Raw genomic sequence first — 15,227 nt, forward strand, 5'->3', positions numbered from 1 at the left:
CAGGCACTCATTTTATACCACTTTTGCCTTTCTTGGTGTGTGCTCCTGCCCTCCTTGGGAAGGATGGGGCAGACCTGCAGAGCCGAGAGAAGCTAACTGCCTGCAGGCGGTCTGCCGGGCGACTCTGCTTGTACACAGCCTGGGTTCCTGTGCTGTGTGTGGTACAGCGTGCAGTCCACCCCACATGTAAAAGGCTCCCCTTGCGATGGTCTTCACCACCCCTGTGTGCTCCTTGCATCCAGCCTCTGCTCCTTCATAGGGGAGGCTGTGTGTCCCTTATCCAAAATGCTTAGGACCAGAAATAGTCCTGCCTTGGAACTTTTTCAGATTTTAGAAGACTTGCATGCACATAACAAGCTATTTGAGGAATCACACCCAAGTCTAAACATGAAATTTATTCATATTTCACACATACAGTCTGCACATAACCTAAAGATAATTTTACATAATATGTTCAATAATCGTGTGCATGAGAGAGTTTGGGATGTGGAATTTTCCATTTGTGATGACAACCCTCAAAATATTTAGACTTGGGAGCATTTCAGAGTTTTGGATTAGGATGCTCAACCTATGGTAGATGTCAGGGACTTATGGCTCTTTTCTACTTGAAGGCTCAGGAGGTGGACTGCCTTCAGTCCATGTACCTTCCTCCAGCCCACCCTGGACTCAGTGTATATGTTTTCAGTTCTCCCAGTCCTGGGATTTGAGAACGACTTGCTTTCCTGGTCTCCAGAGATTGTGCAAGCTCGTGGTACCCAGGGACTGAATTTAAGGACAAAAGCAGCAGCCTTCTCCTTCAGCCCCGCCCCTTTCTGCTTTATTAATGAGTACCGCATGGCACACAGAGCCCTGTTGCAATTCCTGGCTCCCTGGACTGTCATGTCAGCAAAGCAGGTTTGAGAACAGTATATGCCCATTAGACAGGTACATGACCTGAGGCTCGTTGGGGAGAAATGGCTTCCGTAGGCTCAGGTAGCTGTATCTGGGTGGGAGCTACACTACAGGGACTGGGTCCATGGGCCTTGGCGGGAACTTTTGATGTCAGGAGCACAGAGGTGTGTTGGACTCGAAGTTGGCCATGGTGCAAGCTGGTTACGCCACAGAGGTTAGAAGATGCTACAAATCAGTGTGTCCCACACACACAACCCTAGAGTACATTTATTGGTGCATTAGAAGTGTGAGAGCCTGTCCCCAACATGCATGCATTATTAAGATTGTAATGCTAGGGCCCTCAAATATTTCCTTTTAATTTTACTAATACTGAGACTGCAGAAGGGCCGTACACGATCGCCCAGGTAGTAATTGGCTGAGCTGCATTTGGTGCAGTCAATAGACCTGGTCCTCTTGCTCTTATACAAATTGAAAGTCCAAACTCTGAAATTTTTTAAACAGAGCTATGCTGTCCTAAAGGTTATGATTTTTTTTAACTTTTTATTGGTACCAGGGATTGAACTCACGACTGCCTGCTTGCAAGGCAGGTGCTGATGCCACTGAGCTAAATCCCCAGCCTAAAGGTTATGATTTTGAAGCATTTCAGATTTTAGATTTCTGGATTAAGGATGTTTGACCCATGCCAAGTCTGTGCAAATATTCCAAACTCCAGAGACGTCCTAAACGTGGATCACTTCTGGCCCCCAGCATCTTGGATAAGGGATATTCAACCTGAGGGAGACGTTTCAGGGGATAATAGGAAAGGGGCGGAGGGCCCACCTGACACAGGAGAGCGATGGGACACTTGACTGGCACCTGAGACTCAGCTGATTTCTGGCCGCAGAAACTGGACTCTGCTGACCTTACTTCCCATTAAACACATTCCTGACAAGAAACTCAGTCACCTGAGAGTCCAGTAATCTGAGTGCTGGGGATTACAGAGATGCTTTTAACCCATTTCCAGCTCTGAAAAGTTCCTGAGATGGACCTAGCTACACGTGACTCCTCCCAGAACCCGGGGAGGAGGTGGGAGAAGGGGCTACAGTTGCCCAAGTCGAGGGTGCCTGTCTGTGGCCCACACAGCATCTGAGCCGTGTCTCTGTCCCCGCAGTGAATGGATACCACGCATCAGGGACCCCAGCGCACCCTCCAGAGACTGCCCACATGAGTCTCCGAAAACCCACCGGTGATTCCCAGGTAAGGTGTCCCTTTAAGGGAAGTAGGGCTGGCTGCTTAGGCAGCGCCAGGAAGGGTTCACTAAAGACGGGCACATTGTGAGACTCTAGCTGACCAGAGCCCCATTCTGCTCCAAGCAGAAAGTGAGTGGCCCATTGAGGTTGTTCTTTGTTTCCTGATGGGGAGACTTGGATGATTATAGTCTTAGTTTCCTAGAAACCAAGGGTGGTTTGCAGGAGGGTCTGTGGACATTAGTTGTCACCGTTGGGCCAGAAGAGTCTAATATATAGTCTACATTCCTGATACAGCATCTAGGTTTTTAGGTTATGGATGGCCCATTTCCTTGTCCTTTTCTGTCCTCTGCTCCTCTCATTCTGACTTTGTCTACATGGAGTTTAGTAAAATGTGGTCATCTCATCTGCTAAGCTTACAGAGCAGCTATGGATTAGAAAGAACCGAGAGTACATTTTAAGATTCCCAACTTTTCTTATTCACCAACTCTTTAGACACTTACACAAGGGCACAAGGTGGGTGTCAGGACATTTCCCATGCTGTGTATGAGACTGCAGGAGCACAGAATGCTTGTGCAAGTAGCTTGTGCAAGCCCACACAGTGACTGGGGAATCAGAGTGAGCCTGACAGCATGTCCTGGGCTCTCCCAGGCACATTAAGCTGCATCTAAAGGACCAGGACTGGGCTTACAGTCTGCTCATGAATTATCAAGAAGGGGTTCTTAATCAAGCTTCTAAAATGCAGAGATCTTTTTCTAGAATGGAACTGTTGACCCAGAAGTGATGATGATGATGATGATGATGATGATTAGCAGTAATGATACCTGGTGATGGTCATAACAGTCATATTGCTGGTGGAGGGAAGCAGTAGCTACCTTGGTGTGGTCTCCTTGTGTCACTCTCTGGAGTGAAGACCTGTGCTCTGTTAGTACCATTTCTAACGTGTGGCACTCAGCTTCACTTCAGGTGAGAATGTTAGTTTTTGACAACTAAGTTGTTCCCTGAAGAATCTAAGCATTGGCTGGGACCAGGTTCAGTTCAGTTAACTCTGGTAAAGAATTTGAACAACAGTGGAGGTCAGAGTTCTTAACATCTGCTGGACTTCTGAGTCTCCTGAGCTCTTGTTAAAATCCGCTGTTTTATCCAGGAGGCTGCAGATGGGCCATGTATTTCCAGCCAATATCCAGGTGCCGCTGGTGCTGCTGATGCTGCTGGCCTGGAGATCAAGCTTGAGTAGGAGGGACCTAGGCTCTGACAGTAACACACAGGGATGTGTCTGTCCCCTCACTCCTCTGCCAAGCCACCCATCTCAAATCAACCCCAGCTTTGTGTGTTTCCTGCCAAGTCCCCAAATAGCCTGCTCAGCACAGCCCCTGTCACTCTATCGGAAGGGATCTCACTTGTCATCTGATTTGAGTGTCTCTGGAGACATCAGCCTGGGTTCTGCTGTGGTTTGTGAACGACAAAGAGCGCTAGTGCCAGATTAAGCATCGTGGGGAAGAATATTAGAAACCACTCTCCCGTCTCCCTTCCCCAATACCACATGACTCCTGCTGCCTCCACAGTAGTAGGAAATTGTTATTTAACCATTTAAAAGATGTTTACTGGAATAACCAGCTTACAATGTAGAAGCTGACTCAATAGAGTGTACCACAAGGCTCTAACACGGGAATTTCTCTGCCAGCATCTGTTCTTGGAATATATTCAGGGACTCTGATTTATGTATAAGGCTTTCACTCAAGCATTATTTATAGCACTGTATCAGTGAACCCAACCTAATTGCCCAGCAACAAGGAATGAAAAAATGGGTTATGGCCCTAGACAGCCAGCCAGCCAGCCAGTGATATTATACAATCATTAAAAAGCATTCTTCCACAGAAAATGTAATGATCGGAGAGTTCTCACACCTTAATGTTGAGTAGGACAAGCAGAACACAAACTACACGTACATCTAGAGACGTTTTGGGTGTCACAACCGTGGAGGGTGGATGCAGGGATGCTGCTCACCATCCTGCAATGCACAGGCAGCTCGTCACAACAAGAATTATCTAGTTTGAAAACAGGGATTATGCTGAGGTGGCTAAATCTTGCTCAGACAGCAGGAGTAGTTTGTATTTTCTTTACATGTTTTATCATTTTTCATATTTCCTAAAATGAACACATTACATATTTTTTTTTGGTGGTATTTGGGATGAAACCCATGGCTTCAATGTGCTAGACAAGCACTCCCCTGTTGGGTTATACTTAACAACTATTTTTTGTTTTGATACCAGGAATTAAACTCACAACTTTGCACTTTGCCAGACAGGCGCTGTGCCACTGAGCTATATCTTTGGCCTCCTATTTTTATTTTTGAGACAGGGTTTTGTTAAGTTGTCCAGGCTGGCTTCAAACTTGTAATCCTCCTGCCACAGTCTACCAAAAAGCTGACTTTTTAATCCTACTTTGTGAACCTACAAAACTGGTGATCCAGAGAGGGCACTAAAACCTCAACACATGCACATATGTTAAGGTTTGTGTTCCCATAAAGGATCCCTAAGTGTGCTCTCTTTAGCATGCAGGCTGATTTGCTCGTATCTCCCAGGCTGTCCATCATAACTCATGATGATTGCTCTTAATAATAATTGAAACACAGATGGATGAAGATGCAGGTGAACATACACTATGTGAGATATGGCGGGGTTTGCAGTAAGGTGGTGTGCTCAAGGTTACAGTGACAGAGACCAGAATGACAAGCCTCATATCCCAAAAGTCTTGTGTTCTTTTTGTTCAACCTGTTGGTTGCCTCCCTTGAGCAGGCCAGAAAGGAAGATTTGAATGTTGGAAGGGCAGGAAGAAAATACCAAATTGTTTTGGAAGTCAGGAGTTCTCACTGAACTCTGTTGTGGGCAGGACTGACGGCAGGTACTCAGTAGGTCCTCAAGGTCCTGTTCCCGCCTTCTTTAAGCCTAGGGAGACCTGAACAGGTATGCACAGGTGAGGCCAGTGACGTAGCACCATGCGTTGGAGGGCTTCAGTATTGGGGACCAAGGGTTGACTGCTGTGTGGGCTCTGGATAAAAGGGGCCCTCCTGACTAGGAGAAGGATTGAAGGAAGAAAGTCTTACCAAACTCTATAGAAGCAAGTCCTAGTTTTCTTCTTTCTTACACACTAATGTCCAGGCTCTTTTGTGATCTGTCTTTCTGTTATTCTGGTTTCACGTGATCTTTTCTGGGAAAACACAGGAGGGAGGAAAAAGAATAGGACTCAAGGTTTAGAGACTTAAGGGACTCATTAAAGACAGAGTTGAGAATGGAGAAAGAGGAACATGTTGAATCTCTGCTCCTGCTCCCTTAATTCAGTGTTCCACTGAGCATTTGTATCTTTACAGACATAGAGACACATGAGGATACAGCCCCTGCCTTGGTGAAGTTTGTAGCTGGTCTAGAACAGAATTAGATAAAAGATTGCATAAATTGAGCGGTAATAAGGGATGTGTGCTCTATGGGGACCTGGTCTGGTGGCCATGGCGATATCAGGAACGGGCCCTCTAAGGAGAAGATATTTTGTTGAAGACTGGAAAGGATGAGCAAGGATTTAGCTTAGCAAAGATGTGGGGATTTGGGGTGACAACATCCCTGGAGAAGGACGAGCCCACGTGGATGTCTGGAGGGGAGGAGAAAAGTGATTTTTTGAAAGAGCCCACAGAGACCAAGTACAGCGGGCTGTGTGGTTCCTTAAATTAGAAGATGAGGCTGGAGGTGTCTGCCTGGGCCTCCCATGAGATGCTTAGGTTTGATACCAACAGTGTTTGGAAGCCATAGCGGAATTACCTACAGAATCCCTCCTGCCCAAGGAATAGGACCCAGAAGGTTATTCTCAGGGCCTGGCTATCGGCGGAGAGGGCATTTGGAGCAGGGGATTGCTGAGTCCCTTGTGAACGAATGACCTGCTAGCAACACTTTAGGCAGTGGTTGGTGTGTCAGCCACCTGCTGTTGGTCCTCATGGTGACCACAGAGCTGCTCAGGTGGAGTCCAGACCCCATGCTGGAGAGGGATTTAAAAAATAAGTGGAGGAGAGGAATTCTGTAGAATCAAAAGCAAAGGAAATTTTAAAAATATGGGAATTTTCAAACCTTATAAAAGTTGAAGGAATAGTCTAATAAAGTACTAAGAAACTATCATTTAACTTCAACAGTTACTAGCATTAAACCCATTTTGTTTTATTTATGTTATCTGTCACAGCCACCTAAGGCTCTCAGCTCATCTTTATTTAAAGCAATTTGCGGGTCTATTGTCTTAAATGCAAATATTTCAGAATGTATCTCAAAGGAGAAAAACATCGCAATACCATTACCACGCACCAAAAACATAAATTCAGTAATATTGCCTAATATTTATTCCATATTTAAATTCGCTCTTGTCCCCCAAATGTCTTTTGTATCAGCTTTTCTCTCCAGTGCAGGATCTCTTCAAGTTTTATTGGTTGCTGTGTGTCTCCAGCCCATTTGTCTGTCTGTCTTTCTTCTTTAGAAACAGCTTGTGAGAGTGTCATTTATGTTCTATCCAGTTTACTCACTTTTGTGCACAACCAGTGGGATTTTTAATGTATTCACGAAGCTGTGAAACCATCATCATAATGGATTTTGAAATATTTTAATCACCCCCAGAAGAATCCCAACAAGTCTTGGGCAGCCACCATGCTTCTTTCCGTCTCTGGATCTTCCAGTTCTGGGCCTCTGTGACTGACAGCTTTCAGTGCTAGTGGTTTTGAGGCCGGGGTGGTGGCATGGATCAGACTTCACTCCTGTGGCTGGACAGCATTCCACTGTGTACAGATGGAGCGTTTTACCTTCATGTGTCTTTAATCTCTTTTTACCTATGTTCTCTCGCTTTTTTTCTTCTGTCTTTCCTCACGTTGACTTTTTAGAAAGGCTAGGTCAGTTGTCTTGTAGAGTGACCTACTTTCTGAATCTGACCGCTTTCTCGTGCTTAGATCTATTAAGTTCTTGGGTTCCCATTAAGCGGTGTTGGTGAGGACTCTGAGCACTCCGGGTGCTTCTGGCATCCCGAGACACAGCTCCCCGGTTTGCAATCAGCAGTTTAAGCTCCTGGCTAATGTAGTGAGTATTGGGCTTCTCCTTTGAGGGGGAGCATTTTTCTTTCCTAACTTATCGTTATTCTGTGGGATGCCAGCGTGAAACTATGTGGTGTCCTGTTCCCTGACAGTCTCTCCACTCGGGGCTTTTGAACACCTGTGATGATCATGACCTGAATCTCTTTTGACACCATTTTAGTTCCCAAATGGTGAGTTTCTAGTTTTTGCTACTTTTTATTGGCATTTTTCTAACATGAAATGTTTCCTCCCCCACCTTGGAAAGATTCAATTGTAGTCATTTTTCATATTATGCTCAGATGGCCCCACAGGAAGTCAGGGGGCGCCCTTTAACGGAAGGGCTTTTGTTACATCATGATTATTCTTCATGCATTTGTTTAGTGCCTGCCACACTAAGATATTCGGGGTCTGCACTGTTCTGGGGACCAGCCCTGTTTCCCAAGGAGCTTGAGTTCCTTTTAGTGGGAAGTAGATTTAGAAACAAATGATACAGCTAGTGAAGGCTGACACAGTGGTGCCATGGTGGTGTGCTTCCATCTCGGCCTTCTCAGTGACACACAGTAGGGGTGTGTGTGTGTGTGTGTGTGTGTGTGTGTGTGTATGATGCATAGGTGTGAATCTCTGCACCTGTATGATGTGTGTATACGAGGCTGGAACGATAGGCACAGATCAGCAGCAGCCGCACAGAGACTGCTATTGCGTGTAGCCCCCCATCCAGGATCTGCGCTGGTTGAAGTGATCCACAGCTAACAGGGAAGAGATCAGAGGAGTCCTCACACACACACACAAAACCCCAGCCTCTATGCGGCTTGTATTCCTGTCCTGACCTGAGTCATAGTAAGCAGGTGTAATCTCTTTGTCCAGTCTCGTTCCACAGAGTTTTAAAACCACAGTCTTGAGGGCCAGGGATTTAGCTTAGTGACATAAGCACCTGCCTGGCAAGCACAAGTTCAATCCCTGGTGCCAAAAAAAGACTACAGTCTTGAAATGAATGCTGGTGGAAGATGGAGATCTCTTTTGTCTCCTGCAAAGATATCTGGAAAGCAAGATGTTATCCCAGGTCTCAAAGTGAAGAAGAGATATGCGGACTTTGGTTCTGGTTTGCACTGTATTTACTAGTCTTGTGACCCTGGGTGATGGAGCGTGTGGAAGCCTTAGTATCACGGGCTGCAAAAACAGATAAGATGCCACGTAACGTGCTGGGTTGTAAGGACTAAGGCATATTAAGCATGTCAGATGCCAGGCCCGCTGCTTGCCGAGATAAGCGAGTGTTCAGTGGCAGTAGCTCTTGCAGCGCGTCCTCCCTCTTGTCCCCATTCCCACCCACCTCAGCGTCCCCAGCATCCATCTGGAGATTTCAAAGACTGTGGCTGTGGATGCTGGAGCGCTGGATGCCAGGCACACAGTGACGGTGGCAATGTAATGTTTGCCTATAGTGAGGGGACAGTGAAATAACAGAATCTAAACCAAAAGCAGCCCTTCCCTTCCTGGTATGCATGTGCTTGGCCGGTGTCTCCACATGCAAGAACGCTGGGAGAGACTTCTGTCCCCATAACTTCTCCTTGGTGACTGACACCTGTGTCTCTTGCCATGGAGCCTCTGTTTGCCTTTGTCCTCCAACAATTTTGACACCTAACTCGGAACAGAACAGACAGCATGGGAGGCTGCAGAGTAGCCCAGGATGAGTTGACGCTTTAAAAATATTTGTGAAAACTGTGAACTACTACAAGTGGCCAGAGGAGTCACTATATGTAGGGACGCCTTTCGGAAATGACAGAAGGCTGACCGTAGCAGTGTGCCTCTAAGTGAGGGTCTCGGGTTCTATATGGGAGCGGCTCACCCACGGGGGTGGTCTGCTGGAGCTGCAGCTCTGGGAGGTACAGCTACATCTCCTTTAGGTCCCTATGCACCTCAAAGGCTAAAGACCAGCAATTCCAATCCCATTTTATTTATTTATTTATTTATTTATTTATCTATTGGTACCGGGGATCGAACTCAGGAACTGGCACTTGCCAGGCAAGAGCTTGTGCCACTGAGCTAAATCCCTGGCTCCAGCAATCTCATTTTATAAATGGTAAGACTGAGACTCAAGGAATTCAGAATCCCTGACCAGCCTCTTAAAGCCAGTAATCAGTTTCTTGTCTGTGAAATACATGGTCCTTAAGTAGAGTTAGTTTTGCTAAGCAGTGCTAAGGATATCACCTTTTACGCCCCGATTTACCAGCCTAAGGAGGATTGTTATGCAGTGAGAAATGAGCACCCAGTCAAGCTCCCCAGCGAGGGGCTGGCGCTCAGCCCGGCAGCTGGGTGGTCTAGGGTTGGACTGGCCTGAGGGGGGATGAGGGTGCCGCTGGTTTCCTCACTGACAAGGCCCTCGAATGCTTTTCCTGGCGCTCTCTCTGTGCAGAGATGGAGATTTCTTCTGTCCCTGTAGGTTAGGGTAAGTCTAGATGGCAGTGCCAGGGTGTACACAGGATGTTCACCCACTGTAGCTTAGGGGTAAGGTCACCGTGGGTCTGAGGACAGGACACATCTCAGGTCCCACCCGGGGCCCTCTGGTGTTGAACCTGGAATGTAATCGCTAACTGCACAAGGAAAACCCAGGGTTGACTGTTCTCCTTGGGGTCATCTTCTCTTAAGACAAATTTGACATTTTCAGCTGGCAGCCCTTCATTTTGTCTACCCACAGACTCCTAGCCTGGGACTTTGGCAAAGGGCTAAGGACCTGTGGGCTCAGAGGTCCTTGGGACTTCAGTCTGCCTGCTGGCAGGAGGGGAGACACGGGAAGGCAATCCAGAGACTGAGTGGAAGCCGATGGATGCCCAGCTTGGCTGAGAACCCTTTGCTCCTGCCTCTGGGGGCTAGGAGGGCCGCAGGTCTCAGCGGTTCCCGAGCAGCACCCCTGTGCCGTTCGATATTTTGGATCTGGGAGTTTCAGAATAAGATGTCATGTGCTGAATCCCCACCGGCAGGAGGCGGTGGCCTGTCATTGGCCTTAACTCTCTGCTCCCCAGTGGATTCTGCCGCTCAGACAGTGAGCTGTGCAGAACCAGTAACCAGCAGGGGGCAGGTGAGGGGTTAACTCCCCCAGTCACAGATTGAGTGGAGCAGGGCAGACCTGCTTGGGAGCAGTTTTCTCAGAGCCTGTACTTGCCTGCAGCCCGAGAGCTGAGCATGGAAGCAGAGTGGACTCAGGAGAGCTTCCTGCCTGCCCTGGCCCAGACGATGGTGACTCAGGAGTTAACGGCAGGCTGAACATCCCTGAACTTCAGCAGCACAGGGCTCTTAACCAATCCCGCCACCCTCAGGGAACCTGAATGGGAAAAAAAAAAAAAAAGTCCAATATGGAGAACAGCTTTGATGATGTTTCTTATCTCTCTCCCCAGAACCTGGGATCCTCCTCACCAGGCAAAAAGCAGAGCAAGGAAAACACCATCACAGTAAGTGGCTCACACTGGGTGCGTCCAGGTTGGGTGGCAAACTGGGGCGTTTGGCCACGGCTGGGCTGTTGCCATGGCAATGTGGACCGCCAAGCAGAAGGGATGCCCAGCCTGGAAACGGGGAAGTTCCAAAGCTTGCATTCAGCTGAATGTGCCCACTTTCCCTTTCGCTGTCAGTTTCATGTGTCCTTGTTCTACCCTGGAGAAAGCAGGAGAAGGAAGGGGGTCGGAACCACGCGGAGCCATTCTTGCGGGGCGGCAGGGGAGGGTGCGCGTGCGGGAGTGGGTTGAAGGGGTGGACTGTGCTGTGTGCAAGTGGTGTGACAGGTAAATTACAGCCACGGCAGGGTTGCTTTTTGTGCAGGGAAACTTCTGGGAGATAGCAGAGTTAAAAGCAAGAGAAGGCACCCTAAGAATAGAGTTCCTGGGAGTTCCTGATGAGAAGCAGACAGCTCTGCTTGGAGTGGCCAGAACCCCTCCCAGGGCTTTTCCAGAGCCCTGCCAAGTGCTCGCGTGGAATAGGGGTTCCATCCAGCCTCCTCACTTCAGCCCTGTGCCGGACTGGGGGGCTGGACATCAGTGTCCCCTCCAAGTAGGAGAAGGAGCTGTCTGGGTGCTCAAACAGCCAGCAACTTGGGGACTTGAGAAGTGGGTTTACTATTCTGGCACAAACACAGAGGGAAGAGGGGATCACTCTCCTGAGCTGTCTCTCACCATCCTGAGCATTCTGACCTCCCCCATGGAGATAAATCCATGGAGGTTGTGTTTCCCTGGCTTATCCCAGCTGGAAGTCCTGCTTCGTAGGAAAACACGCAGGCAAACCCAACAATATTAACTGCTCCCACTGTTGTGTGCATTTGTCTTGCACACGCAGTGTTCCAAGTGCTTGTTTTGCTCACTAGCTGCGTGAGGTGCAGTTAACAGAATCAATATGGTGGAGACTACATAACTGGACTCTGAAGCCAGAGCCTCACTTATGAGCCGTACGACACGTGGGGAAGCTTCCAGACTTCTTCCCTGTGCTGTGTCCATGTCTGTAAAGTAGGGAAGTGGGGCTTCAGTGACGTAGGGATAGTGTAAGGACACTCGCTAGTGCAAAGCACTTACACAAGCTCAGCACACAGCACGTGCTCAATACACACTAGTGTGATCGCCATCCCACTTACACATGAGGAAACGGAGGCACAGAGAGGCACTTCACTGGAGCCATCCAGCTATAAACATCGGTATTCAAAACCTTTTATCCAGCAGCTCTGCCCTTCCAGTGCTGGTGTGGGCTCCCTGGTCATCAGCCTCTTTTGACCTCCCTATTCCTCCCAGAGGCTGGTCAGGGTGGCTCAGCCTTTCTGTGTATGGAGGACGTGATAGAGCTGGACAGGGCATGGGAGCCCACAGGTGCAGACTTTGGAGGGTGCAGTCTCTGTCTTCAAATTTTTTGTCATGCATCCCAGAATGTGGGGGTAAGGCAGTAGCTCCCCAAAATGCATGAAACAGGGAAAGAAAGAAAAGAAGAAAGTGGAGGGGACCACCTATTAGAGTTCTAGAAGACAAACAGAAGAAATAAAGTGTGAAAGGTAGAGTGATAGGCTGGCCAGAGCTGTCTTAAAGGCTGTAATGCTGGTGCCAGGCCGTGAGGTGGGTACCTCCTGCACCCTCCTTAGTCAGAGCATCAGGCTCTGTCAGTGGGCTGCATGGGGCCCTGGATTTTCCTGGGATGGCACCCCCCTTAGTCACCCCTGCTTCAAACCCACAGCAGCGCTTCTCCTGAGATGGTTTGCAGCGTGTTAGCATTCAAGACCTTGGAGAAACTTGGTTCAAATGCCAGTTCTTGGAGCTACCCAGCACCTACGTTTGGTTTCTCTGGGGTCAGATGGGAACACTTTTAGAGGTTTGAAATAAACACTGTGCCTTGGAGAATTGTTGCTGGGCAAACTGAGTGCAAGAGGCACTGGCCAAAGGCCACAGAGCCGTGAGGAGCAGTGGACACTTGAAGCTGGGTCTTCTGGCTGCCAGCCCAGGACGTGGTCCAGTGCAGCACGTGGCCACCAGGGCCACACACGCCTCCAGGCTGAAGACTTCTGTACCCCTGCTCTTCCCTTCCACATAATGCTGTTCCCATGCCCAGGCCCTGGTTCTGGGTTCTGATCCTCAGAGCTCAGAGGGAGGGTATGGCCCTGTGCTCAAGACACTGAGACTAGTGATCCACCCCCACCATCCCCGTCTTGTAGGGACAAGGGGAGCAGTGTCCCTCACTGACCCCACAGAGCAGAAATTTCCAGGCCTGGGCAGCAAAGGGTGGAGTGTCCATGGCTGAGGAGCAAAAACAGGATTCTGAAGCTCAGTGGCCTGGAGCTGGTTTGGAAGGAGCTGACACATGGGTGACCTGGCAGCAGCGGGCAGGGCCTGGCAGCCTTGCCCAATCCCATACCCACTGGCAGCAGTGCACCCTGGCAGGTGGAACGTGCTTTTGGATTGGGAAGGGCAGGTGTTCATGGTAGCTTCCAGCCCCTGGCACAAATGTGACATGTCAGAATCTCGAGGACTCCAGGAGAGATGACAGCAAAGCCATGCGGCCACATTCTCTGCTGGCCAGAGGAACTCGGGAACTCTGATTCTTAGCCTCGGCTTCCCAGCATAGCCTATCAAAAGCCCAGCACCCTGGTCAGGGGCTCAGGGAGTGAGGAAGAAGCCTTTTCTCTCTGCTGGCCCGAAGCCCCCTCCAAGATCAGCTTCCCTCAGAGGAAATATATAAAGTCTGCTTCGGTGTCAAACCATGTTCCCTCTGTGCTGCAGGCAGGCGAACCAGACCACGGGTAAAGGGGACCATGGCTGCTCCCTACCTCGACCCCACACTGGCACTGCCCATGCTCAGGGTGACTCAGTATCCCCCACTGGTCCCTCAGGTGGATCACCCCATGTTCAGCAGCTCACATACCGTGGCCAGGTGCTCTACCCACAGCTGCTTCCCCCTTGGCACCTTGGTGGGAGTTTTAAGAGGAAGATTGGACAGACGTTGTGGCATCAGCTGCCCCCGGACAGAATGTGCTTGGCAGGAGCGTGGGCTGCACCAAGTCCCCAGCAGTGGTGCAGGATGTGTTTACTGTATTCTCCTGAGGTCGCAGAGTCCGGGAGGCAGTAAGGGAGAGGCCCCCAGAGCTGCCCCACCATTCACGCATTTGGAGGCCCTTTTGTTGAGCACCCCTTCCTGCTGGAGCCCTGGTCATCAGTGGGGTCAGGGCATATAGCTTCGCCTCAGTGTATTGGAGAGGTAACGTGGTATGGTTATAAGCCTAGAGTCTGGAGTCAGATTAGCTGGCTCCAGCCTCACATGCAACCTGTGTGAGCTGGTTCCTGACCTCTCTGTGCTTCTGATTCTCGTCTGTAAGTTGGAAATACTAACACCTGCCTTCCAGGGCTGTTGTGTTAATGAGTGGGAAGCACCTAGGACATTCTCAGCTGTTGTTGAATGCAGAGGGGCTCCTAGGCTGTCTCCTGTGTGTGCAGGATGCATGATGGGATTGCCACTCTTGCTGTGCCCAGGAGGCTTTGGGAGGAGACAAGCTTTTCCACAGGAGCAGCTGGACCGTGGCATTAACTGCCTGGAGAAAGTCCTCTGGGAGCAGGCAGGAACTCACAGGTGGGGGTTCCCACGGGGAAAAAGCCCAGTCCCTCTGCTCTTCCCTTTCTGGGTGTCGTGGCCCTGCAGGGTGGCGTCCCATAGCACTCCCAGTTGTGATCCAGGATCCAGGGGCTGAGCCTGGACCGGAGGCCTGGAGTCATCAAAGGACAGAGCAAAGTGAGAGTATCAGCCCAGGATTTAGGAAGCCAGCTTAGGAACCCTGCCACTCCTTGGCCACATGACAGCGGTAGCATTAGCCTCTCTGTGCCTCAGTTCCTCATCTCTGGCCCAAAGCCCCTGGGCTGGCTGTGTGAGTTTGCACCAGGCCATTGATAAGTATCACAGCTGACTGCTTCCTGGACATCAGCATGCCACCTCCCACTGACCACTGCCACCATCTCGTCTCGCATGTCCAGTCCCGTGCTTGGGGATATTCCCACCCCCAGGCCAGTCCCCTGGGGGTTGTCAGCTTGGCCTGCTGACCTTCCAGGGCTTTGTAGTATGGAGTTGTTGCGCGCTCTGTAGGAAGCCCGTCAGGCTCTGCTCACCTCTGCCTGCCTCTTTCATCTCTACCCGCCTATAACAACACTGTCCTGCTGGGCTGTAACAACCAACAATGTCATCACCAGATGTCCCCTGGGGTGGGGACAAAATCATAGATGCGCGACACTGAGCTGACTGGGTGTTACTCCTGTTCACTTGCAAAGCATCTGCAGGTTCTGCTTGGGCTCCTTTCTCACGCCATTGTAAGCCCCCGTGACAGCTCGCCCAGATCACCTGGTGGCCTCCCACGGTGACCAGTCACCTTCCCCCTCCTGTGCATCCTCCACACACACTCTAGCCCGTGCCCTTCTCCTGTCAGACGCTCCTGTGTGCCACTGCCCATCAAGTCAGATGCCTGCTTGTCCCTGTCCCCTCTCCCCCATCACCTTCCCACTCGGGGCCACGCCAGGCCG

At 49.8% G+C, this 15,227-nt stretch overlaps 1 protein-coding gene across 8 annotated transcripts in view; it reads left to right on the plus strand.

The window, feature by feature from the left end:
• Gas7 (growth arrest specific 7) overlaps positions 1 to 15,227 on the plus strand; it is a 222,413-nt gene that overhangs the window by 175,027 nt on the left and 32,159 nt on the right. For 4 of the 8 annotated variants that reach the window (XM_013148709.3, XM_005002088.4, XM_013148706.3 and 1 more), the window contains exons 4-5: positions 2,042 to 2,127; positions 10,599 to 10,652. In XM_013148709.3, coding sequence (XP_013004163.2) covers positions 2,042 to 2,127; positions 10,599 to 10,652 — 140 coding nt within the window. The remainder of the gene's footprint in view (positions 1 to 2,041; positions 2,128 to 10,598; positions 10,653 to 15,227) is intronic. The other 4 variants (XM_013148708.3, XM_063242089.1, XM_063242091.1 and 1 more) reach the window with 1 other exon arrangement.

The sequence above is a fragment of the Cavia porcellus genome, unplaced genomic scaffold (assembly GCF_034190915.1).
Source record: "Cavia porcellus strain 051 isolate PalLab524CR breed Dunkin Hartley unplaced genomic scaffold, mCavPor4.1 scaffold_32, whole genome shotgun sequence".
In the NCBI taxonomy this organism is placed as follows: domain Eukaryota; kingdom Metazoa; phylum Chordata; class Mammalia; order Rodentia; family Caviidae; genus Cavia; species Cavia porcellus.